This window comes from Copadichromis virginalis, linkage group LG3 (assembly GCF_057382275.1).
Source record: "Copadichromis virginalis isolate Kocher_CV1m ecotype Utaka linkage group LG3, C_Virginalis_male_GT1.1, whole genome shotgun sequence".
NCBI lineage: Eukaryota > Metazoa > Chordata > Actinopteri > Cichliformes > Cichlidae > Copadichromis > Copadichromis virginalis.
The window spans coordinates 13,992,137-14,015,857 of record NC_140620.1 but is presented as its reverse complement, the minus strand read 5'-3'; the positions used below and the strand labels follow the sequence as shown (position 1 = coordinate 14,015,857).

General features: G+C 41.7%; 2 protein-coding genes across 2 annotated transcripts; one reads left to right on the top strand and one right to left on the bottom strand.

Annotated features, from left to right (window-relative positions):
* Positions 1-103: 103 nt before the first annotated feature.
* On the bottom strand, positions 104-5,734 carry LOC146712941 (butyrophilin subfamily 1 member A1-like). Its single transcript, XM_085437177.1, has 3 exons — positions 5,519-5,734; positions 4,244-4,576; positions 104-372 (listed from the first exon to the last, which is right to left on the bottom strand). Exons 1-3 carry the CDS (start codon positions 5,586-5,588, stop codon positions 104-106), a joined length of 672 nt encoding a protein of 223 aa, XP_085293303.1. The 5' UTR covers positions 5,589-5,734.
* A 3,633-nt stretch (positions 5,735-9,367) lies between these two features.
* LOC146712940 (V-set and immunoglobulin domain-containing protein 8-like) lies at positions 9,368-22,916 on the top strand. The gene is made up of 4 exons (XM_085445445.1): positions 9,368-9,618; positions 9,871-10,206; positions 11,411-11,773; positions 19,501-22,916. The coding sequence occupies exons 1-4, from the start codon at positions 9,558-9,560 to the stop codon at positions 19,674-19,676; spliced, it is 936 nt and encodes a 311-aa protein (XP_085301571.1). The 5' UTR covers positions 9,368-9,557; the 3' UTR covers positions 19,677-22,916.
* Positions 22,917-23,721: the final 805 nt, after the last annotated feature.

The following is a 23,721-nucleotide window of genomic DNA, read 5'->3' as shown; positions in this document are numbered from 1 at the left end:
TGTCAGTAAATCTCATGAACAGCCTGAAGATGAATAAACTGTAGTTCAGAGTCACTGACAGCACAGACACACACTGTTGGTCTGAGTCTGAACATGATGATCATCAGTCGTCTGCTGGATGTTCAGGAGAGTTAGTTTCTGTCCCCAGATCGTCTGACTGATCGTCTGACTGATCGTCTGACTGATACGGATTCTCATCTTCATTCTCAGCATTCACACTTGAATAGGACACCGGGGTTTCAACCTTTTTACAATATTTATTTTTTATCCAGGTTTTAACCTTTTTGTGAAGTTTTCTCCAAAAAATCAAAACACCAATAACTATAACAAGAATTATCACAACGATCAGTCCAACAAATCCTCCTGTCAGACCTGCAGGTGAGAAACAGGTGTGAGGTGTCAGCTGTCAGGCAGGTGATGAGTGAAGAACAGAACAGAATCCATTTCCTCTTCTAGTTCAGGAGATGGTTAAAAGATAATTTAAATTTTAAATATATAAATAATTAATCTTTTTTAATAATCTCTCTCAATAGAGAGAAACCTGTTACACTGGTGGTTTTTCTGTGCTTTCTATTATAAAAACAGGACAAACATGATCTGACCAAAACTGCAACCATTGACAACTCATTTAACTCAAATGACAGCTCCTTTAGGGTCAGAGGTCATGTTGGGTTCATCCAGCTGTTCTTTATAATTTGACCTGTTTGGCTGCAGATCTGTGAGAGCTCATTAAAACATGTCTGAGACTTTTGGAAGGTCAAATCCTCGAGTCTCGAGTCTGAAACATCTGAACCTGTGATACAGTCACACCAACCAAACTATACTTTGTAAACACACACAACTGTTATACAAAGCATCAAATGGTGCTTTGTATAACAGTTGTGTGATAAACTGCTTTCCTAATTTCAGAATTGCAGCTAAAAGATGCCTTTGTAACAACAGTTTCCAGATGTTTGTGTGCTCAGTGTGATCAATACTTTACATAATTACTTGAATTAAGTTCTGTAAATATTCATAACACAGCTGTTACACAAACTGTGGATTTTAGCTTTTATGGGATTGAGTGAGAATAGGTTTAAAATGCAAAGATCAGGTTTCAAGATGCTCTCAACCATGAAAAAAGGATTATTTTTAATAAGAAGAGGTGACAGCGTTTATTAGAGTTGGACCCCACCACAGCTCTGCAGTCAAAACCTGGCTGACTGCAGCCACTAAGAGTGAATAATATTAAACTCAGACTAAATTATAGGGGTGGGGGAAAAAATCGATACTGTGTAGTATCGTGATATTTTGTTTGCTAATAATGTATCGATACAGGGACAGCAGAAATCGATATTTTGTTACAAAAAAGGTTTTTGTGCTCTGACTTCAGAGCATGTTGATCCTTTTTTCTGAGCAAGAATCCTTCAAACATTCCTTCACTGTCCAAATGTGTTTAACTTGTTTTTTGGCAGCAATAAACATGACAGTTTACTTATTTTAATTTAAGACATGTTTTATTTTAATTAAGTTTAAAACTTTTTTATTTAATGTAAATTTTTATTTTGTTTTAATATACTTTCAAATTCTTCAGTTGCTGAATGGGCTGCATAGTTTTCATAAATTGCATAGTTCAGAATAGCTATAATTGTGCCAGATGGTACAATTACAATTTACCCTTCATTCTAATTTGTGTTGTACAGTTATTTCATTTTTAACCTTAATTTGACCTTAACATTTGCTTCCGCTTATCCTTTTCAGGGTTGCGGGGGCCGCTGGAGCCTATACCTGTCATAGGGCGAAAGGCGGGGTATATTTTATTCCTTCCTAGTTAAATTTACACTTTTTAATTTTTCATATTTATTTCCTATCTTATTCATAGCCTTTTCCTTTTTTTTTTTAGGTCACGAGCAGTTGTCTAAGCATTTCACTGCATATCGTACTGTGTATGAATGTCCATCCTTTTCAGGGTCGCGGGGGCGCTGGAGCCTATCCCAGCTGTCATAGGGCGAGAGGCGGGGTACACCCTGGACAGGTCGCCAGTCTGTCGCAGGGCTAACACACAGGGACAGACAACCATTCGCACTCACATTCACTCGCACATTCACACCTAGTGGCAATTTGGATTATCCAATTAACCTATCCCCACAAGCTGCATGTCTTTGGACGGTGGGAGGAAGCCGGAGTACCCGGAGAGAACCCACGCAAACACGGGGAGAACATGCAAACTCCACACAGAAAGACCCCGGCCTGATGGTGGAATTGAACTCAGGACCTTCTTGCTGTGCGGCAACAGTGCTAACCACCATGCTGCTTTGTGTATGACTGTGTATGTGACAAATAAAAATTTGAATTTGAATTTGAAATTTGCATTCAGTTAAGTTGGACTAGACTGTAATACAAACTGTTCAGTTTGTCAACAATAAAACTGACTGAAATGAGAGAAAGACTGAGTGTGAGACTTTGATATTAGATAAAATGAATATTGATAAAGTTTACCTTTATGTACAGAATCTGAATATCGCAAAATATTTTTAAAAATTGCAATAATATCGTATCGTGGGATGTATGGTGATTCCCACCTCTACTAAATTATATATATTTTTTATATTTAAAACAAATTACTGATTCATTGTGAATGAGTTTGCTATTGTGATATTATTCTGTTATCATATGTTACCTTATATATGTAATAAAAGTAGTTGAATTATGATAACAGCTGTAGGTCAGATATTATCCTTTAGTTTAGATTGTGTGCTGTGTATGTAGTTTAGTCCTCATTATACTTTTGGGTTAAAAGAACATAATCATTTTCGTAGGTCATTAGATAAGTGTGCATCACTCTGTATCCTTGATCTGCTGTGAATGTCTTACACTGTTTTCTTGACATGCTTTACTGTTGAATCATAAAAAGAAAGATTGTTCAGGAGACTTTGTGTCTAGGGCAGAATAGATAGACCACATTCCAGACCCCCACCTTACAGACAGAGAGGAGCAAGGAGCCGAGGTCATAATTTAGGCGCCGTAAGGGAGAAAGAATGTGAATGTTTAGGCTTTTACGACTAGGAGGGGGCCACTAGAGGCTATAAAAAGCTGAGTAACTCGTCACCATTTTGAGATTTTGCTGTGACCCTCTTCATGCATGTCTCCCCATCATGATGGTTCTAATGCTCTTAAGTGTTGAATTGTATGGAAATAAATGATTGTTGATTGAGCATTTATACACCGAGTACTGTCCTTCCTTCAGCCCAAAGATTCAAAGAATTGGGAATTTGCAACACTATCTAAATAAAGTTGCAGCTTTTCTGTCATTGTTTTGTTTACATGTGGCCATGTGAGGAATGATGTAAAAGGTTTGGTTGCACAAACAGTTTCAGTTTTGGTCAGTTTTTAAATGAAAGACATAAAATCCACCAGTACATACCATGTAATATAATGACAGCAATGTATCAAGATCAATACAAGCCAAGCAAAACTATTTAAGTTTACACACTCTCAGATAAAAATATAAAATATCACAAACATTTGGACAGATTAAAATCTTTAACCTGTTACCATCCAGCAGGTCACCAGTGAATCACTTACAGTTTTAGCCCCATGCTAAACAATCATATGTTCAGCAACTAGAAGATGTTATCGTTGAAATGAAATCAACTCTGCTCTGTATATTTATCTTCCTGTTAAATATGTCTGAATATTTTTATGATTGCCTTTGATTTGATCAGAATTCCAAACTGTGATGAAGTGGTTGAAGATGAGTAATAACTGTAATCTCTGAAATGTAAGTGTTTGTGTTGTTCAATGATTTGTGCACAACAACAACAATGGGACCTCTCTCATCCATCAGTCACCATGTGGACATTTTTCTGACACACTTTGAAGCTGGTGGACGTTTTGTGTCTGCACTAAGTACGTTTTCAGCAGCTATGGCACCGGCAGGATTCACTTTCACAGACTCACAACCACCAGCTTCACCCCTCCCCTCCCCCTCCAGCTGTAGGCTTTAACATTGAGTTTCCCCACACATGTTTACAGACGAGTTAGAGAGCAAGAGAAGAAGAGACGGATTCATAAATGTCTTTGTTTCTGCTCTAACCAAACAATGCTGCTCTACAACTCTAGACTACCAGCCACAAAGACAACAGCTGGAGAAACATCTGTCTACCTCTGACATCCACCAGCTCATCCATACAACAAACAAACATCAACAACCAGGAAGCAGCTTCACCTCTGATCACACACACACTCAACTCTACTCACTCACCTGGAGGATCAACACGAAGGTAGATCAAGTTGAGCTTCCATGAGTGTGTATCTTTCATGTAGACACCACACGTGTATGCTCCAGTGTCATTAACCGTCACATCCTTCAGAATCAAAGACGCGTCTCCATCCTTCATCTGTCTGTCCTGCAGATACACCCGGTTCTTAAAAGATGGATGCTGGTCATCTGGATCAATCTGACCATCCTGGGACAAAAGCACATATTTTTCTCCCAGGTCAGCTCTGCTCCACTTTACAACTATGATGTTGTTGTTTGGAGCTCGACATGTCAGAGTGACGTCCTTTCCAGACTCAGCTGTGATGTTTTTCTGCTCTGAAAGAGGAAACAACACAGAGCAGAGAGGTTAAAGGTCAAAGTACAATTATGATCAGATCTAGATCTTCAACTCCAACACTCTCCAACATGTGGATCTGAGTCCATCAGACTGGTGGTAGTTGTGATAGAGATAGTCACAACTACCAGATGGTAGATGTCAAAACAAGTGGAAAGTTAATTCAATGGACATTAAATCTGCCTTTTTGCAGGGAATGGACCTGTCGAGAGACATTTATATTCACCCCCCACCTGAAGCTGTGTTATACATATATATATGTATAATATAATAAAAATAAAAATATAATATATACATATATACATATAAAGACAATGTTCTATGGAAATCAAAAAAGTGTGTGTATGGACTTGCAGATGCTTCACTTTATTGGTACAATAAAGTCAAAGACATTATGCTGAACACTGGTGGTAAAAATATCACAGGTTGATCCCACAGTGTTTTCTTGGCAAAATGAACAATCTGAGATTACAGGAGTGCTTGCATATCACGCTGATGATTTTCTTTAGGCTGGTTCAAGTTAATATGCAACTCATGTCATTCCTGTACTGAAATCTACCTTCCTTGTGGGCCATGAAGAACATGACAGCTTCTCTTAGGTTGATATGGACATTTGGAGAGTTAATGATGTAATAGAGGTGCATCAACAACTTTACATTGACAACCTACAACCGGTTCAGGGAGTTTTTAGGAGATCAGAGAGAGGGGAAACAAATTCTGTCGGGGATACCTAGTTTGGCACAACCCTTTTGCCCCAGCGTATAGTGGCCCCGTTAAGCAGACAAACTAAAACAATATAAATATAATTCTTAGATAAATGTAAATTTATTATTATTATTTATTATTATTTTATTTAAGCCTGCACGATACTTTTTATTCATCTTAATCTGAGAGCTAAACAGTTTCTAATAGTTCAATCTCACCTGCAGAGACAAACACGAAGACTCCGACAAAAAGCAATGTCGAGCAGAGGGATGCAGTTACAGCAGACATGTCCGTGTCATGATGGTCCAACTCTGAGTTTGTTGGTATTTTCACTAAATAACAGAACTTGAATTTAAAATCCGATTGATTTAAAGGTTTAAATAAAGCTTAAAGTCTGACTTGGGGTCAGTGAATAGAACACCTCTAACTTTCTTCCGCCAGGGCCATTTGAAGCTGACGCTCCGGTGCGTGTGTCAAAAAAAAAAAAAAAAAACCACACACGCTGCTTCAGAAGCGCTGTGTCGAGGCTTGATTCGTTCGGCCAGAGTCACGTGATCAGTGACGTCCGAAGATTCATTTAGGAAATTAACTACTTCGGTACCAGATTCAATGGTTTTTGGGGAAGTGAATCATTCGCTGGATTTGTGGAGTGTTTAACTACTGATCATTACACTGAAAAATACAGAGATGAGGTTCTGTCGTGTGTCCGACTATTTTGAGTTTATTTTGGTCAGTTGGGTGGGTTTGCTAGGTTTCTGTTCTTGTTGTTTACTTTTGTATTGTGTGTTTATTTTATCTGAAACCGTGAAAAACTTAAAATTTCTTAACAAAATAAAAATCTGCATTTTCATAACATAAATATCATCAAATTACTTTAGAAAAACTACCATTTGACTCTTTAAATGTAATATAATAATGAAAAAACATTATATTTAAAATAATATTTAAATGTTATTCTACAAAATGTACAGCAATTTAAAAAATTTAAATGTGTTTATTCTTTTTAGCTGATAGTCTGCGGGACCCAGGAAGACCGTATACCTGCATCTCTACAGTTTCTGTGCACTCCAGCGTCTTCTGTTCCATGTGAGGGAATTTTCTTTAAGGCAGGAGAAATTATCTCCACGAAAAGAAACAGACTGCCATCGATCAGTGGAAAAAATTCTCTTCTTAAATAAAAACACGAACAGGATAACCTTAAATGCATCATGTGTTTACTTACAAGTTCGTATCCATTCTCCTTTTCCAGTTCACAATCAATTCTACACTCAGGTCAAAAATGAATAAGAAAATTGGCCTAATATAATATTATGTAAAAACATACCTGTTCAGCTGTCCAGTGATTAATTGCATAAGGACATGCAGGACCTCACAGCAGAAGCATATTCCATAACGGGTTGTACATTATTATAGGTATTTTTCATCTATCTATCCATCTATCTGATTGTAACACAGGACCACACACACACACACAAGTGGTTTATGCTTAAACTGTCTTTAATTGGGAATCTGTGGTTTTTGGACACAGCCACTCCGGCTCTCTCCCAGCATCATCTGCTCCTTCTCATTGCGGGCACACATAAAACACATCTCCCTCATTAAAACAGTCCTGTACACCTGTTCCCTCCCCGCCTCCGTGCCGCCAAGAGAGCTCACTGTGTCACCCCTCCTGTGCAGCAGGCCAGCAAACCACAACACACTGATATTACAAGGAAACTGTAAGAGGTGACGCAAACATTTCAAGAGATTCTTACTCTAGGTCATCCTCACTCTTCCTCCTCCACCTCACAGCCCAAAGCACTGTACCATTTCAGAGAAAGTACTGTACTTTGGATATTCTCGGGCCTCGTGCCTCGTGCCTGGGCCATTCTAGACTTAGAGTAGCTTGAGCCAAACGGTAAAATACCTGGCATAGAGTTTTCAAATGATCTTGCCATGTTTCAGTATAAACTACTAGATCATCTAGGAAGGCACTGCAGTTGGAGGCCACGGAGGACTTTATTTACCAGCCTCTGGAAGGTGGCAGGAGCGTTACACATGCCAAACACCATGACTGTGTACTGCAGCCTTTTGAACCTCTGTTTTTGAGTTGCCTGTGAAATGAGTAGTGTTCTATTAGTGTTCTTGTGTTATTTGAATATATGAGTTGGTGTTTTTTTTTTGGTTTGTTTAACTTGCCTCATTGCCTAGTGAGTCATTTCATTAATGGTTTTCAGTTGTGGTAATAAATCTTGTGGGGTTTTTTTGACCCTGTCTCTGGGGTCATTTATGTTACCTACCCTGTCACCTAACAGAGCCGGGGCGTAACAGGGATAAATAAAGTCTCTCTGACACTCAAGTGATCCAACAAAAGTAGCCATATTCCCCACAACACTAAAGGTCAGAGCCCAATACATTTACCTTATGTGGATCTCATTAGCGTCCATCAACACTGACATACAGTGGCTTGTAAAAGTATTCAGTCCCCTTGAACTTTTCTACATTTTGTCACATTAGAGAAACATGAATCAATTTTATTGGAATTCCACATGAAAGACCAACACAAAGTGGTGCACACATGAGAAGTGGAACAGAAATCGTACATGATTCCAAACATTTTTTACAAATAAATAACTGTAAAGTGGGGTGTGCGTAATTATTAGTACTGTAATGTACTAGTATATGTATATACTGTAGTTTTGTTCGGAGTGCTCAGGTTAGCTGTAAATTTCCCTCGAACTGCTAGTGGAGACATTCCTGCACCATACAGTTTCAGATCTGTGGGTTGCAGCTGTGGTTTTTGTGCTTGGGTGTTGTACTCTTTTTCAGGCAAGACGGTTACATCCGCTCCTGTGTCAATTTTGAGCCAACAGTCTACATTGTTAATTTTTATTTTAGTCATCCACGCATCCTCAATTCTATCTGAGGTTTTTGCTGTGAGAGGGTGTCTTTTCACAGCGGTTGCATTGTCTTATTTCACGTTTCACATTCCTCTCTGTGTTTTGCTTTAACTATGTCCACAGTACAAGGATTTTCCTGCTTGAAGTGGTTTTTAAGAAGATCCTGCTGCTTCTTAACGAGCTCACTTTGGCGGATCCGTATCACTGCTTTTTCTAAACATGAGCCCCCCACCCCACCCACCCCCCCACCCCCGGAATGACTCGCAATACCTGTTCTTATTTTACTCCACACTGCCATCTGTACACCCCCGCCCCCAATCTAGTATTTTAATTTACATATATTTAAGATTATGATTAGCAACCGCTCTTGAGCTTTGTATTTTTAAGTCTTTCTGCCACAATTTCGCAGGATCAGCCCACAGCGGGGGGGGGGGGGGGGGGGGGCAGATTCTACGGCTGGTCTGCCAGTGACGTCACTTTGGCTGATGATTGGTGATGAGATAAGTTATGTTTTGTTGTTCTGTGTTAAACACGTAGACCTGCTTTAGATTCCATCGCTTTCGTTATGACGCCCTTTATGATCGTCCAACCTACAGTCCAACCTACCAAGCGTCACTCAAATACTGCATCCTTAAGCGAAGGGTGTTGCGTACAAGCTTGTGGCTGAACGACAACACTTTAAACTTTATTTAAACCTTAAATTTAATCGGATGTGTTCAGGTTTAAACTCAGGTTCAGTTATTGAGTGAAAACACCAACAGACTCAGACATTTAGAACAAACTAAGAGTCAGATCAGCAGAAACAGAGAACACGGACATGTCTGCTGTAACTGCGTCACTCTGCTCCACGCTGATGTTTGTCCTGTTCGTCTCTGCAGGTGAGATTTAACTCTGAGATAAAACAGGAAGTTTTGGCTGCACAGTAAAAATATTTCCCTGAGACTTATTTTCATATTGTTTCAGTTTTTCTGTTTGTGGCGATGAAACAAGAATCAAACTGCCGTCAGAAACAAAACGTTCTTGTGCTTCAGCGACTGAAACACAAACTGTTCCTACATGACGACACATGAGAGGTTCTGATTTTGTTCTGTGGAGATCGTTCAACAGCTGAACACTAAAACTTTTCTACTTCGCCTCGTTTGTTGTGACGCACACATTTCTGCGCATCCTCAGTCCAACCTACCAAACGTCACTCTAACGCCACGTCCTCACGAGACACGGAAGAGTTTGAGCCGCAGCTTTAACTTTATTTAAACCTTAAATGTAATCTGATGTGTTCAGGTTTAAGCTCAGGTTCAGTTATTGAGTGAAAACACCAACAGACTCAGACATTTAGAACAAACTAAGAGTCAGATCAGCAGAAACAGAGAACACGGACATGTCTGCTGTAACTGCGTCACTCTGCTCCACGCTGATGTTTGTCCTGTTCGTCTCTGCAGGTGAGATTTAACTGATAGAAACTAAACTGAGTTTATTTCTGAGATAAAGAGTCTCAGTCTGGTTTACATGCTGATTATATTTCTCTAAGAACTAGTTTCTTATTGATTTAGTTTGTCTGTGTGACGGCGAAACAAGACTGAGTCTGCGTGGACATAACATCTGTAATCCAGATGTGACAGACACAAAAGAGGCTGTTGAACAGTTGTACTTTGACTTTTAACCTCTCTGCTCTTTGTTGTTTCCTCTTTCAGACCAAAAAATAAAGACAGCTGAATCTGGACAGGACGTCAGACTGACATGTCGAGTTCAAAACAACAACATTGTAGTTCTACTGTGGAGCAGAACTAACCTGAGAGAAGAGTATGTACTTGTTTACCGGGATGGTCACTTTGAATCACACAACCAGCATCCATCTTTTAACAACCGGGTAGATCTGCAGGACAGACAGATGAAGGATGGAGACGTGTCTTTGATTCTGAAGAATGTGACGTTTAATGATGCTGGAACATACGAGTGTCGGGCTATTCAGGGAATCGGACAACCTATGAAGCTCATCAGCAGCATCCACCTTCATGTTGTTCCTCCAGGTGAGTGAGTAGAGTTGAGTGTGTGTGTGATCAGAGGTGAAGCTGCTTCCTGGTTGTTGATGTTTGTTTGTTGTATGGATGAGCTGGTGGATGTCAGAGGTAGACAGATGTTTCTCCAGCTGGTGAAAACGTACTTAGTGCAGACACAAAACGTCCATCAGCTTCAAAGTGTGTCAGAAAAATGTCCACATGGTGACTGATGGATGAGAGAGGTCCCATTGTTGTTGTTGTGCACAAATCATTGAACAACACAAACACTTAGAGCTGCTTTCAGTGCTGCCTGTTTTGTTACTGCACACATTTCTGATGGTCCTACAGTCCAACGTAGCAAACGTCTCCCTGAAGCCTCTTCTTAGAGACCAAAGGTTGGATCAGAGCGAGCAGCTGAAAGGACACATCTATGAATGCAGTCAGAGACTTTCTCACAACCTCACACTTCATCTGATCACATTTACACTCAGGTTTAATCTCAGGTTCTCTGTTAGTCACATAGACTACATATTCACACATTTTTAACATTCTAAGATAAGTAAGATATACATGTTAATTTATTTAATGATAAGTAAGATAAGTAGTAGTAATTACACTGGCACTGCGCTGCTCTGCTGCACTTTGCTGTTTGTCCTTGTCTTCGTCTCTGCAGGTGAGATTGAACTAAACCGAGTTTCTCTCTGAGATAACAAGAAGTACAGGAGGATTATTTCCATATGGAGGAGTGTGTGTGAAGGAGACACGAGGCTGGGTGGAAACATCTGTAATGCAGCTGTGACAGAGACAAAGAAGTGTAATGTGTGTGTCAGTGTGATGTGTTGTAGTGTCAGGAGTCAGGATGCAGCTACAAAGCTTCTTGTTCACTGTATACAAACAGCTGTAGCTCCATAAAGGCAGCATGCAGAGACTCAGTGTCTTATAATGAGAGGCTGCTTTCTCTCACACATTATGTTCACTTATTATCAGCACATGTTGTTGTTCTGTGGAAGCTAACATCTTGTAGTTTCTGACACTTTGCATGTTTAGCATGAGGCTAAAATTCCCCCTCAGTGGGTCACTGGTGACCTGCTGGATGTTCAGAGGTTCATTAAATCCAACATGACTAAAAACTCAAATGTCAAAGGAAATAAACAAAATATTTAAAGTCAGTCATTCTGATCATAATTGTACTTTGACCTTTAACCTCTCTGCTCTGTGTTGTTTGTTCTTTTAGTCCCAGAAAACATAATCACAGCTGAGTCTGGACAGAACGTCACTCTGAGATGTAAAGCTCCAAACAACAACATCATCACAGCTGTAGAGTGGCGCAGAGCTGACTTGTGGCTTGAATATGTTCTTTTGTACCGGGATGGTCACTTTGAATCACACAACCAGCATCCATCTTTTAAGGACCGGGTGGATCTGCAGGACAGACAGATGAAGGATGGAGACGTGTCTTTGATTCTGAAGAATGTGAACACTGCTGATGATGGAACATACGAGTGTCGTGTCTTCATGGAAGGAACAAACCGGAGGAAGAGAGCTAGTCTTAAGACTGATCCCATCAGCAGCATGTACCTGAGTGTTGATACTCCAGGTGGGTGACTAGAGTTCAGTGTGCGTTCAAAGGTGAAGCTCTTCCTTTGTTTTTGGGGTGCGTTTGTTTATGGATAACTGAGACATGAACTAAAGAGTTAGATTAATGTCTCAGTGAGCTGTGTTGAGCCTAAACTCAGAGTTTTCTCTTTGTGAAAGTGTCGATCATTTTACCTGGTTAAATCACCAATTTATTTTTAACTTCACAGGAATTTCTGTGTATTAATTTAGTGATCTATAAAATTTAAAAATTAAAAAAAAACTCTCATACATGAATACTTTTAAAAATACTTTGTCATCTTCCGGCGCCCCCCGTGTGCGGCAGCCTGTTACAGCAGCTCTGCTCAATCTGAGTTTCTTTCTTTCTTATCTTTTCTTCTCGTAATTTTTTATAACTAACGTATCAGTAATTAGACTCTGCAACCATGTTCTACCGTTTTGTGCTAGTTCTGGTCGTTTTTCTTAGTTTATTTCTACTTTTTTCACCCGTGTCTGGGGACCCAGAGCAGAGATCCTTTGTTTGCAGTAAGGATCAGCTGTTAGCGCTGCGTCCCGCAGCGGTACTGCCGGCGGACAGACCCGACATTCCCAGCGAGCTGAGGAGGAAAAGACGGGGGTGTCGTGCTGGGAAGGAGCGCCGTCGCCCGAGAAGGAGACGTTATCGACCATCTCTTCCTTCTGTAATCATTGGAAACGTAAGATCTTTGCCCAATAAGATGGATGAGCTCACGTCGCTAACCTGGTCACAGAGGGAGTACCGGCAATGTAGCATCATGATGCTAACGGAGTCGTGGCTAACACCGCTAACTCCGGACACAAGCGTGACACTACCGGGATTTCAGATGCTGCGAGCGGACAGGACGAGAGAGAGCGGTAAGAGGAAAGGAGGGGGACTGGCAGTTTTTGTGAACGACAGATGGTGTAACCCTGGGCACATCACTGTGAAAGAACAACTCTGCAGCAGAGACATTGAGCTGTTAGCCGTTAGCATGCGTCCGTAATATCTGCCCCGGGAATTCTCGCATGTTATCGCAATAACAGCGTATGTCCCCCCCCTCGGCCAACGCGGATGCAGCCTGTGACTCTCTCCACTCAGTGGTCAGCAGACTGCAAACACAATCTCCGAGAGCCCTTCTCATAATATCAGGGGACTTCAATCATGCCTCACTGGACTCCACACTGCCCACCTTCACCCAGTATGTGACCTGCTCAACCAGAGACAATAAAACACTGGACTTACTGTATGCCAATGCTGAAGAGGCATACAGTTCATCACCTCTCCCTCCACTGGGCAAATCTGACCACAACCTGGTGCACCTTGTCCCTGTGTATGAGCCCTTAGTGCGCAGGGTGCCACCAGCCACCCGCACAGTGCAGAGATGGTCAGAGGAGAGCGAGGAGGCGACTGTGTGGGAGGTGATCTGTGACGACCATGGAGAGGACATCGACAGCCTTACTACATGCATTACTGACTATATAAACTTCTGTGTGGATAACACTGTACCTACCAGGACTGTACGGTGTTTCTCCAACAACAAACCTTGGATTACCCCAGAAATTAAAGCTGTCCTCAAGCAGAAGAGGAGGGCCTTCAAATCCAAAGACAAAGAGGAGTTGAAAAGGGTGCAGAGAGAGCTGAGGGGACTGATAAGGAATGGGAAGGACAGCTACAGGCAGAAGATGGAGAACCAGCTTCAGCAAAACAACGTTGGTGAAGTCTGGAGAGGCCTCAGAACCATCTCAGGCCACAAACAGCAGAACTCTCTGCCTGGGAGGGATGTGAGGTGGGCAAATGAACTGAATCATTTCTTCAACAGATTTGATTCAACCATGAGACAGTCTACAACATCGGCTGCAGACTCACCCACCCCCACTGCTGCTGTTCCACCTCTGACACCTCAGACACTTCACACCTCCTCTATTCACCCTGCTCACTCCCCCCCACCCCCAACAACAGCATCCAATACACACTCAACACAAGGCTCCAGCCTGTCTCTCTCAACCACCCAGGTTAGGAGGGAACTGAGGAGGATTAATGGCAAGAAGGCAGCGGGCCCAGATGGCATCAGCTCGAGGGTCGTCAGGTCCTGCGCGGACCAACTGTGTGGGGTGATGGAGCACCTCTTCAACCTGAGCCTGAGGTTGGGAAGAGTCCCACAGCTCTGGAAAACCTCCTGTGTTGTACCAGTGCCAAAGACTTCACGCCCCAAGGACCTCAACAGCTACAGGCCGGTGGCTCTGACATCCCACCTGATGAAGACCCTGGAGCGGTTGGTCCTGGCTCAGCTTCGGCGCCTAACAAGCTCATCACTGGACCCACTTCAGTTTGCCTACCAGCCTGGCATTGGAGCGGATGATGCCGTCATTCACCTCCTACATCGTTCCCTCGCTCACCTGGAGACCGCTGGAAGCACTGTGAGAATCATGTTCTTTGATTTCTCCAGTGCCTTCAACACTATTCTTCCCTCGGTTCTGAAGGACAAGCTGGTGAACTCCGGAGTGGACCATCACCTCACTACCTGGATCCTGGACTACCTCACCGACCGACCACAGTATGTGAGGACTCAGGGCTGTGTGTCGGACAGGGTCGTCTGCAGTACGGGGGCCCCACAGGGAACGGTTCTGGCTCCGTTCCTCTTCACCATCTACACTGCAGACTTCTCCCACAATTCCACCCAGTGCTTCCTGCAGAAGTTCTCTGATGACTCTGCAATAGTCGGCCTCATCACTGATGGGGACGACAAGGAGTACAGAGGACTGACTCAAGACTTTGTGGACTGGTGCCAGCTGAACTACCTCCAGATCAACGCCAGTAAAACCAAGGAGCTGGTGGTAGACTTCCGCAGGCACAAGCATTCTCCACTGCAACCACTGAACATCCAGGGTATGGACATTGAGGCTGTGGACAGCTACAGGTACCTTGGTGTTCATCTGAACAACAGACTGGACTGGACTCATAACTCAGACGCCCTCTACAGGAAAGGGCAGAGCAGGCTGTACCTGCTGCGGAGACTCAGGTCGTTTGGGGTGGAGGGCCCACTCCTGAAGACCTTCTATGACTCTGTGGTGGCTTCTGCTATCTTTTATGGTGTGGTCTGCTGGGGCGGCAGCATCTCTGCTGGGGACAGGAAGAGACTGAACAGGGTGATCCGAAGGGCCAGCTCTGTTCTAGGATGCCCTCTGGACCCAGTGGAGGTGGTGAGTGACAGGAGAATGGCGGCTAAGCTGTCATCCCTGTTGGACAACGTCTCCCACCCCATGCAGCAGACTGTGACAGCACTGAGCAGCTCCTTCAGTGGGAGACTGCGGCACCCACGGTGTGGGACGGAGAGATTTCGCAGGTCTTTCCTCCCCACTGCTGTCAGACTCCACAACAAAGACTTTAACTGAACAAACACACACATCCACACATGTGCAATAACACTAAGTGCAATAATCTTTTCTGGCATCGTTGTATTTTTACTCAGTTGTATATAGCATTCGTATTCTATTTTTATCTTATTGTATATTTTTATTCTATTTTATTCTACTGTATATAGTATATTATTTTATTCTATTCTGTACAGCTGTGTACTGTATTTATTCTTATTGTATTCTAATTTTTGCGTCATAACTTTTGCACTGTCCACTTCCTGCTGTGACAAAACAAATTTCCCACGTGTGGGACTAATAAAGGTTATCTTATCTTATCTTATCTTATCTTAACTAATTGCTGTATATATATATATATATATATATATATATATATATACATATATATTAGGGGTGCAACGATATTCGTATCGATATTGAACCGTTCGATACAGTGCTTTCGGTTCGGTACGCATATGTATCGAACAATACAAAATTTGTAATTTATTTTATCAACTTTCCTTCTGACGATACTGTCTGTGTTGAGCGCTCAGTGAATCTGCGTTCGACTACTCCGCCTAGGCTGCACTGTCGAGCGCAGATCCACTGAGCGCTCAACACAGACAGCATCGTCAGAAGTAGGGCTGCCACAAACGATTATTTTGATAGTCGACTAGTCACCGATTATTTTTGCGATTAGTCGACTAATCAGATCATCATCCATTGGACGTAAAACGTACAGCTTATTGCACCAGCAGCATCTGCTCTTATATAACTATCATTAGCTTACAGCTTTAAGTGTTTAAGGTCTGTGCTAACTAAAAATAAAGACAAGATGATAGTTTATTAAATTTTAATGAAGTTTGCAGATTGTTTCAGTTTAATAAACTCCTTGCTATCTAAAATATAACAGGACACCGGAGTAAATTCTCGAGCATCTCACACTTCTGATAATCAGCTGTCTGCTTGACGTTTATTCAGCTGTGTAAAAACTATAACTTTAGTCTCAGCCAAACCGATTTACTCAGGAACAAATAAAATACTGAAAAAAGCCAAACAATAACATTTTAAGTTATCTAAGTGACTTATATATCATGTTTAACCTGAGTAGCGAAAGACAGCGGTGGGTTTGAAAACGATTAGCTGGGAGTCCGGTGTTCTCACGGCTCTAGTTAGCCTAGCCCCCGGCTAGCTATCGAGCTAGTGGGTAACAGACGTCTCCGAAAACGTCGGAGCGCTTTTGAAAATATGTGGTGTCTTGATAAACTGAGCAGATATTTGAGGTTTACATAGCTACATTCCCGCCTGAAAATATGTTAAATGTTTATTTTGTGACCCAGAAAGAATAATAAGAGTAATATTAAAACTAACTAGCTGACGCCATTGTTGGAAACTGAGCCGGGCCGGGCCGTGCTATGAATTCTGGGACAGAGCTTCTTCTTCTTCAGGGTTTAACGGCAGCTGGCATCCTTGTACATGCAGTGCTGCGATCTTCTGTTTCAGTCCGTTATTACACTCTTAAATCCTGCTACTTATTACTGCGTCTTTTGGGATCTTACAAAGCTTCAAATGACGCGTCGACTATTAAATCAGTCGTCGACGATTTTGATAGTCGACGTAATCGTGACTAGTCGACTAATCGTGGCAGCCCTAGTCAGAAGGAAGAGCGCAGGGCAAGCTAGCGAGACAGAAGTTAAGCTCTCCTTGCAACATGGACCTCCCCCACCCTCATTCAGATCTGGCGTTTGGAATTATTTTGGTTTTCATGTGACGTATGACCCTGAAGTCATGGCGAGTCATGGACTAAAGTAAAACAGTATGTTGGATGTGCCACGCAATGCTCAATTACATGGGTGGGAACTAGTGTGTTAGCGCAGTTAGCTCGTTAACGTGTTGGCCGTCTAGCCCCATGCACGGGGCGATCGGCAGTAGCTCGTTAACGGAGATTTGCCGTGTTGTGGCGTTAAGGTCATTTCAACGAGATTAACCTGAAAGCACTAGTGGGAACACAACGAATATGACTGCACATTTACGCCGACATCATCCTAGTGCAAAGACAAAAACAACAAGCATGCTACTAACTTTAGCCGAGTCATTTAGACAGCTGTTAGCACATGATTCTCCTTATATATGTTTAATATGCTGCTGAGAATATAGCCCAGAAGAAGCGGATAGTATAGCTTTTATTTTGGAAAGAGACATTTCTCTGTAATAAACTCTCTTTTCCAAAGATGAGTGATTCCTCAATCAGATACAGGGCTCGCAATATCGCTAGCGATTTTTTCAGTCGGGCTACCAAAATCTATCTCTGCCCTGCCCCTCGGGCTATTGTAGGAAGGAAAAATATATGTCAATGCTTTTGCATTCTTTCAGAAATGTAGCTGGGTAATTATGTCATTGGCATCGATGAGCCACTGTCAATATGTGACATATTGAAATCGCGTTTGAATTTGCGCTTGTTTTTTGCTTTCACTTTGCAATCGTGCGAACTGTGTATAGAGAGCGACAGCACTGATCTGTGAGTGATGATAATTTGTGCACCAATTCCTCTGACATCGTCTTATTAATCGTTAGCTTACTATGCAAACATGACAAGTGAAATCTCCCGCAGCAAGCTTAAACATGTGAGAGGTTGATTGCGCAGAGAATCGCTGAGCTTATGTGAGTGCGTGTGTAAAAGCAGCAGGATATATATTTTAGTTCTGCTGAGCCAAATAAGACAGGTCAGGGTGAAGAAGTGACAGCCAAAGAAAAGCTTACCACAAAACGGAGAAGTTATGACAAATCAGACTATAAGGCAAAAAGAAAGTGCAGCTTTATGGTTTCATGGACAAAAGAATTTCTGTGGCTGCAATATGACGAGCTAAATAACCAGGGCTGCACATAAGTGGTCCGCAGGTGCGCATTCGCTGTCAAAATAAAAAACACGCACAAGGGTTAGGGTTAAATTTAAAAACTGTACTTTTGAGTTAAAATATATATTTATAATTTTAATAAATGACAAATTAAAAATGCATGAACATTTCTTTTGTATCGAAAAAATATCGAACCGTGAATTTTGTGTATCGTTGCACCCCTAATATATATATATATATATATATATATATATATATATATATATATATATATATATATATATATATATGACACACACACACGTCCATTACAAAATTCCTTAAAGCTCAGGTCCTCTACCGGAGGCCTCGGAGCTTGAGGATCCCGCGCAGTATCTTTGCTGTTCCTAGGATTGTGAGATATCAATGTCGATGTTGTTCCTGGGATCTGCTGGAGCCACTCGCCTAGCTTGGGAATCACTGCACCTAGTGCTCCGATTATCACTGATGCCACTGTTACCTTCACCGTCTACACCTTCTCGAGCTCTTCTCTGAGCCCCTGGCATTCCTCAAGCTTCTCATATTCCTTCTTCCTGATGTTGCTGTCATTCAGGATCGCTACATCGATCACTACGGCTGTCTTCTCATGTTTGTCTAGCACCACTATGTCCGGCTGGTTAGCCACCACCAGCTTCTCCATCTGTATCTGGAAGTCCCACAGGGACCTCCAGCCATACTTGGCAAAGATGTTTCTGTATACTGCACTAGCCAATTGGTTATGGCTTTACATAGCAGTGTCCCAATTTCTAGGCCACACCCTTCTGATTTGTGTCACCAGCTGTCTTAGTGGAGCTTAATAAACTCTATATCATGTTTAACCTGAGTAGTGAAACACCGTGGACGGTTTAAAAACGATGTGCTGGGAGTTCACTGTTCTCACCGGCTCTAGTGAGCCTTGACCTCCCAGTCAGCTATTGAGCTGGTGAGTAATAGACGTCTCCAAAAATATCAGAGCACTTTTGCAAATATATGATTTGTTAATAAATTGAGCAGATATTTGAAGTTTACACAGCTACATTCTTGCCTGAAAATATGTTAAATGTTTATTTTGTGACACAGAAAGAATAATTTTAAAACTAAGTAGCTGCCGACACTGTTGGAAAACGGAATTTGCTGGGCGGCGCTATGAATTCTGGGACAGGTTGGGCCACGCAGGATACAGCTGACCCATCCTTCAAATCTGGGGAAATGAAGGACGCATTTGGAGCAGCCTTCAAATTGGGACAGCCTTTTGTTTGTTTGTTTTTTAATAGCCATTTTCAACAACTATATGACAGCTGCAGCTTTAGTCAGTTTTTAGTTTTTAAATGAAAGAGGACAGAAAAAAACACTGTTATGCAAATTTTCACACTCTCTACACATTTGAACCTTTTCTTTTTTTTTAACCTAATCCTATGCACTAGAGAAGGAAATGGATTCTGTTCTGTTCTGCATTCGTCCCCTACCTGACAGCTGACACCTTACACCTTTTTCTCACCTGCAGATCAACCAGGAAACCATGGAATGGATGGATCTGTTGGACTGATAGTTGGTCTGATAGTTTTGAGTCTGATTCTTGCTGCTGAAGTTGCTTATATCACCTACAAAAGAAAACGACGCAATTCTAATACTGATTTTAATTCGGGCAGTACAGTACAGCATCTGATTGAGATGAACTGAAGAGATGATGGAATCACCAGAGGAGATAGGGACATATGTCCCTAGTCATCTGATCAGGGCTACTTGTTATACAGCATACAAGTGTGGTCGCAAATTTTGAAGCCATCCTGATAACCTTCTCCCACCAACGATGTGGAGATCCAACCTCTTTAGATCCACCCTCTGGCTGAGAGCCCTGCCCAAAGGGACAACCGGTCACATATTAACCTCCTAAGACCCGAATTCTTTCATGGCATGCATTTTTAATTTTTCTTTGCTATTTCGGTTGATTGGGACCTAAAGAAACAAAAAAAAAAAAGAATTACCAGATTTTTTTTTTACCTAATTTTTGTTTTTTGAGAAAAATGAGATCCACATATGTTTCAAATTTTCATAGAACAGTGTATATAATGTCCTCCTAAGTGGATATCAGACCCTTGTAGAGAAAAATTAAGTATTTTGGTCTAGATGTCCCAAAATGTGATGTCCACATATGTGGAGAAGGTAGAAGGTCCTAGGAGGTTAATCCTAATTATTAAATCTTCACAATATATAATCTTATAACGACATAGGTTTTTAAAACACTTCAGTGTAGTTCAAAGTGTGTGTGTGTGTGTGTGTGTGTGTGTGTGTGTGTGTGTGATTATATCGTATGATATTTTATTATGATGTGTGTATGTTACCCTTTTCCCTGGGGTGGAGACAAGCAGACCGCCTTGAGCAGACCAGCCCCTGGCTGTGCAGCAGCAGGGAGGACCCGCATCCCAGACCCCAACTACTCTGCTACAACCAGTGTTGGGTAAATTACTTTAAATTAGTAACTTAGTTACATTACTAGTTACTTCCATCAAAAGTAACTCAGTTACTTCAAGTTACTAGTTACTTTCAAAGTAACTAGTTACTAGGGAAAGTAACTTTGGTTTTACTCAGACCTCTCTTGTTAATGTGTTGCTAAATGGATACCCAGCCAGAGTGCCAGTCTTCTAGCTTGCTTACTTGCCACAAGTGCACTGTGCCACCTACCAAAGGAAAAGATAATGTGCATATTTCCACGAGAGAAATCCCACGCCTGGACCGTCGTTGACTGCTGCCATGATTCTAGCCTACGTCACAGCGTCATGTGCGCTTTTTACATCCAACACAAAAACTGCAGTCGTGGTGCTTTCGATTGTACTCAGAACTCGGAAATTCTGCCATCTGAATAGGAAGATGTAGGTAACACCAGACTGCAGATGAGCTGCATACAGGGCTGGACTGGGACAGAAAATCGTCCCGGGCATTTTGACTAGAGACTGGCCCACCATTATAGGAAAAATCATAAAGCCTTTGAATGAAAATAAACGCTGTTGTGACAGTGATGTACACTGTTCTGATGGTATATATGCATCAATCTATCAATCGTTTGTTGTAAGATTCAGATAATTATTTATTAAAAGCTAGACATTTTAAATGAGAATAAGAAAGAAAAGTATTTCCTTGTGCCCCCCTCTCCCTGTTAATGCTCTACCTGACCCCCCTGGCAAAACTTTGCTAGATCCGCACCTGCACAGTTACCAGCTGTCAGCTAAGTAAAAAAAGGATCCTGGGGTTATTTGTCTCTCAGAAACAGCTCATAACTTCAGCTCATTCATGTTAACTAAAAGGTAAACCAGTTTCTCCATCACCTGTTCAGCTCTGATGATTCAGTAAGGACATCTCCTGGTTTCATCTTCATGTTTCCCTCTCACCACATAACCAAACTGATATCATGACCAGCAGCTTTTTTGCAGCTGTGGCTCCAGCAAACATCAGCTGATACCTGTCACCTGTCACACTGCTCCCCCTGCCAGACTGCAACTGCACCTTATGTACATTTTGTAGTATTCATTCCACCTCATTTATTTCTGTATTTTATGTATACAAGTTTAGATTCGTTATTTATAGTTGGTTTTCACAGCTTTGTGTATGTATGTGTAATGTGTATATATAGACACTTGTGTGTGTGTTTGTGTGTGAGATTTACATTGCTGTGCTTGAGAGCCACCATCTACCGGAACCAAATTCCCTGTATGTGACTGCACATATACTTGGCCAATAAACACGATTCTGATTCTGATTCTGATACTAGAAATTAATATTAAATAAATTCTAACAACAGCTGATCAAGCTTAAACATGCTGCTGTTGTTTAGCGCGACATCCGCTGATTTCCTCTTTCTGGCGCAAAGTGAACGATAAATAAACAAGAGAGCCGATCAGCTGATCATTGATCAGTTTCATGATTGAAGTAGCAACAGGAGAGGGAGGGGGAGAGAATGAAAGGAGAAGATGCAGCTGTGCAGCAAAGACAGAATAACTCCAGCTTTGTGTCTTTTTCATTGTAGCTGAAGTCCGGGACAAACTGTTCCTTTTCACCTCAATAAGAAACGCGTAATATTTCTCTGAATACGAGACTATTCCGTTTTTTAGGGCACGGTTGGCAACTCTAATAATTAACCATATGAACAAAATAAAGTTCAACATCATTAACTTCATAGCACCCACCCAGCTGTATAGAAACTCCGTCATGCTAGCTAGCACGCAGTACGAAAAAGTCAGAATAACGAAAATAAACTCCAGCTAAACTTGGTTTATATCTGACCCAGATGGACTGCAGGTCATAACTTCTTACCTGAAGTTCAGTTCACCTGACACTCGGACCGGCGGCCGCTTCGGGTCTTGCCTCCCCTTTCTCTCATCCACCTGCTGGCCTCCACCACTTGCTAATGTTACTGAATCTGTGGAAGCTCCGCGATAGCCACCACACGAAGTAACGAGTAACGAGCCTATCTAAATCCCAGTAACGAGTAACGCTTTCCTGATTTTGGCATAATAACTAGTTACTGTGCTCGTTACTACAATAATAACGTAGTTACTATAACGCGTTACTTAATAACGCGTTAGTCCCAACACTGGCTACAACACATGTAGTCTGACACTTGTCTCATGATTTCACGTTTTGTGACTATTGAGTGAATTACTGAGATTGCTCTAATATACCTTAGTACTTCATAGTTCAGCTCTTGTTCATAGTGTCCCACGGTAATGTTCTAGTATTGAATCTTGTTACTCTGAGTCTCTTGCTCTCTATAGTGTGGGTTAATTTTCAGTTTCTTAGTCCCCCTGAGTTTGTAGCATTCTGTTAGTGTATGTGTTTGAGCAATTCCAGAGGATAGATTCATTTTCCTCTAACCTTTAGTTCATATAGTGATTTTGCCAAAATAAAATCTTGTTTTACACTGTTCCTCCGAGCCTCTGTGTGGTGTCTGCATCTGAGTCCTCTTCCTTGTGTTGGCTGCCCAGTCGTGACAGAACCTGAACTTGTCTGATGTTCATGCTGATGAATATGGCCAGAAAATGAATCACTTAGAAAAAAGTCACAACAATAATCAGATGAAGCGTCCACACAGAAATATCCAGAAAACCACTGGATCAGTCTGTGTTCCTATTTCTGCACTTTTTGCTTCCATAAAAGTTGAATGCTGCCTCCTCGGTACTAAAATACTTATTTTGAGGTGGTTTGTCTGATTGTTAAGTTTGTATATTTTTGTTGTTCTGTGGAGATCTTTGAAGAATGAAGACATTTAATGATTTAATCCTACTTTGTATTTACATTCATGTTACATCAATTTATTTTTGATTATTAGTCCACCGTAGAAAAGGTCATGTTAACGTGAACACCGCGGTCAAGTGGGCCGTCATTTGTGAGCCTGTGGTCGCAAATTTTGAAGCCATCCAACCCTTTTAGATCCAATTAAAATCAAGACACTCAAAAAGATGCTCTGTAAAAGAGTAGAATTCTTGGAACAGAGTTTAATACACTGAATCATATGAACAGCAGGAAAAATACATACAGACATTTAGCAAGAGAATTACATAGCAGAAAGCAAGCAAAGTAAAACCCTGGGGTGTACAGCCTTAAGCACAGACAGCAGAGCAACACAGAGCCGGACAGGAAGCAGCAGCAGGAGGAAAAGAAGTGCTGGGGGTGTCCTCTGGTCCCCTAATATAGGGACCAGTAACCCCGCCCCCAGCTGCTGGGTAACTTT

What these genes read in the sequence shown, in the direction of transcription:
- LOC146712941 (XM_085437177.1), bottom strand. Translation starts at nt 5,588, where the DNA reads ATGTCTGCTGTAACTGCATCCCTCTGCTCGACATTGCTTTTTGTCGGA. An exon ending in CTTCGTGTTTGTCTCTGCAG is followed by an intron (nt 4,577 to 5,518) that starts GTGAGATTGAAC and finishes TTCCTCTTTCAG; the next exon opens with AGCAGAAAAACATCACAGCT. An exon ending in CCTTCGTGTTGATCCTCCAG is followed by an intron (nt 373 to 4,243) that starts GTGAGTGAGTAG and finishes TCTCACCTGCAG; the next exon opens with GTCTGACAGGAGGATTTGTT.
- LOC146712940 (XM_085445445.1), top strand. Translation starts at nt 9,558, where the DNA reads ATGTCTGCTGTAACTGCGTCACTCTGCTCCACGCTGATGTTTGTCCTG. An exon ending in CCTTCATGTTGTTCCTCCAG is followed by an intron (nt 10,207 to 11,410) that starts GTGAGTGAGTAG and finishes TTGTTCTTTTAG; the next exon opens with TCCCAGAAAACATAATCACA. An exon ending in CCTGAGTGTTGATACTCCAG is followed by an intron (nt 11,774 to 19,500) that starts GTGGGTGACTAG and finishes TCTCACCTGCAG; the next exon opens with ATCAACCAGGAAACCATGGA.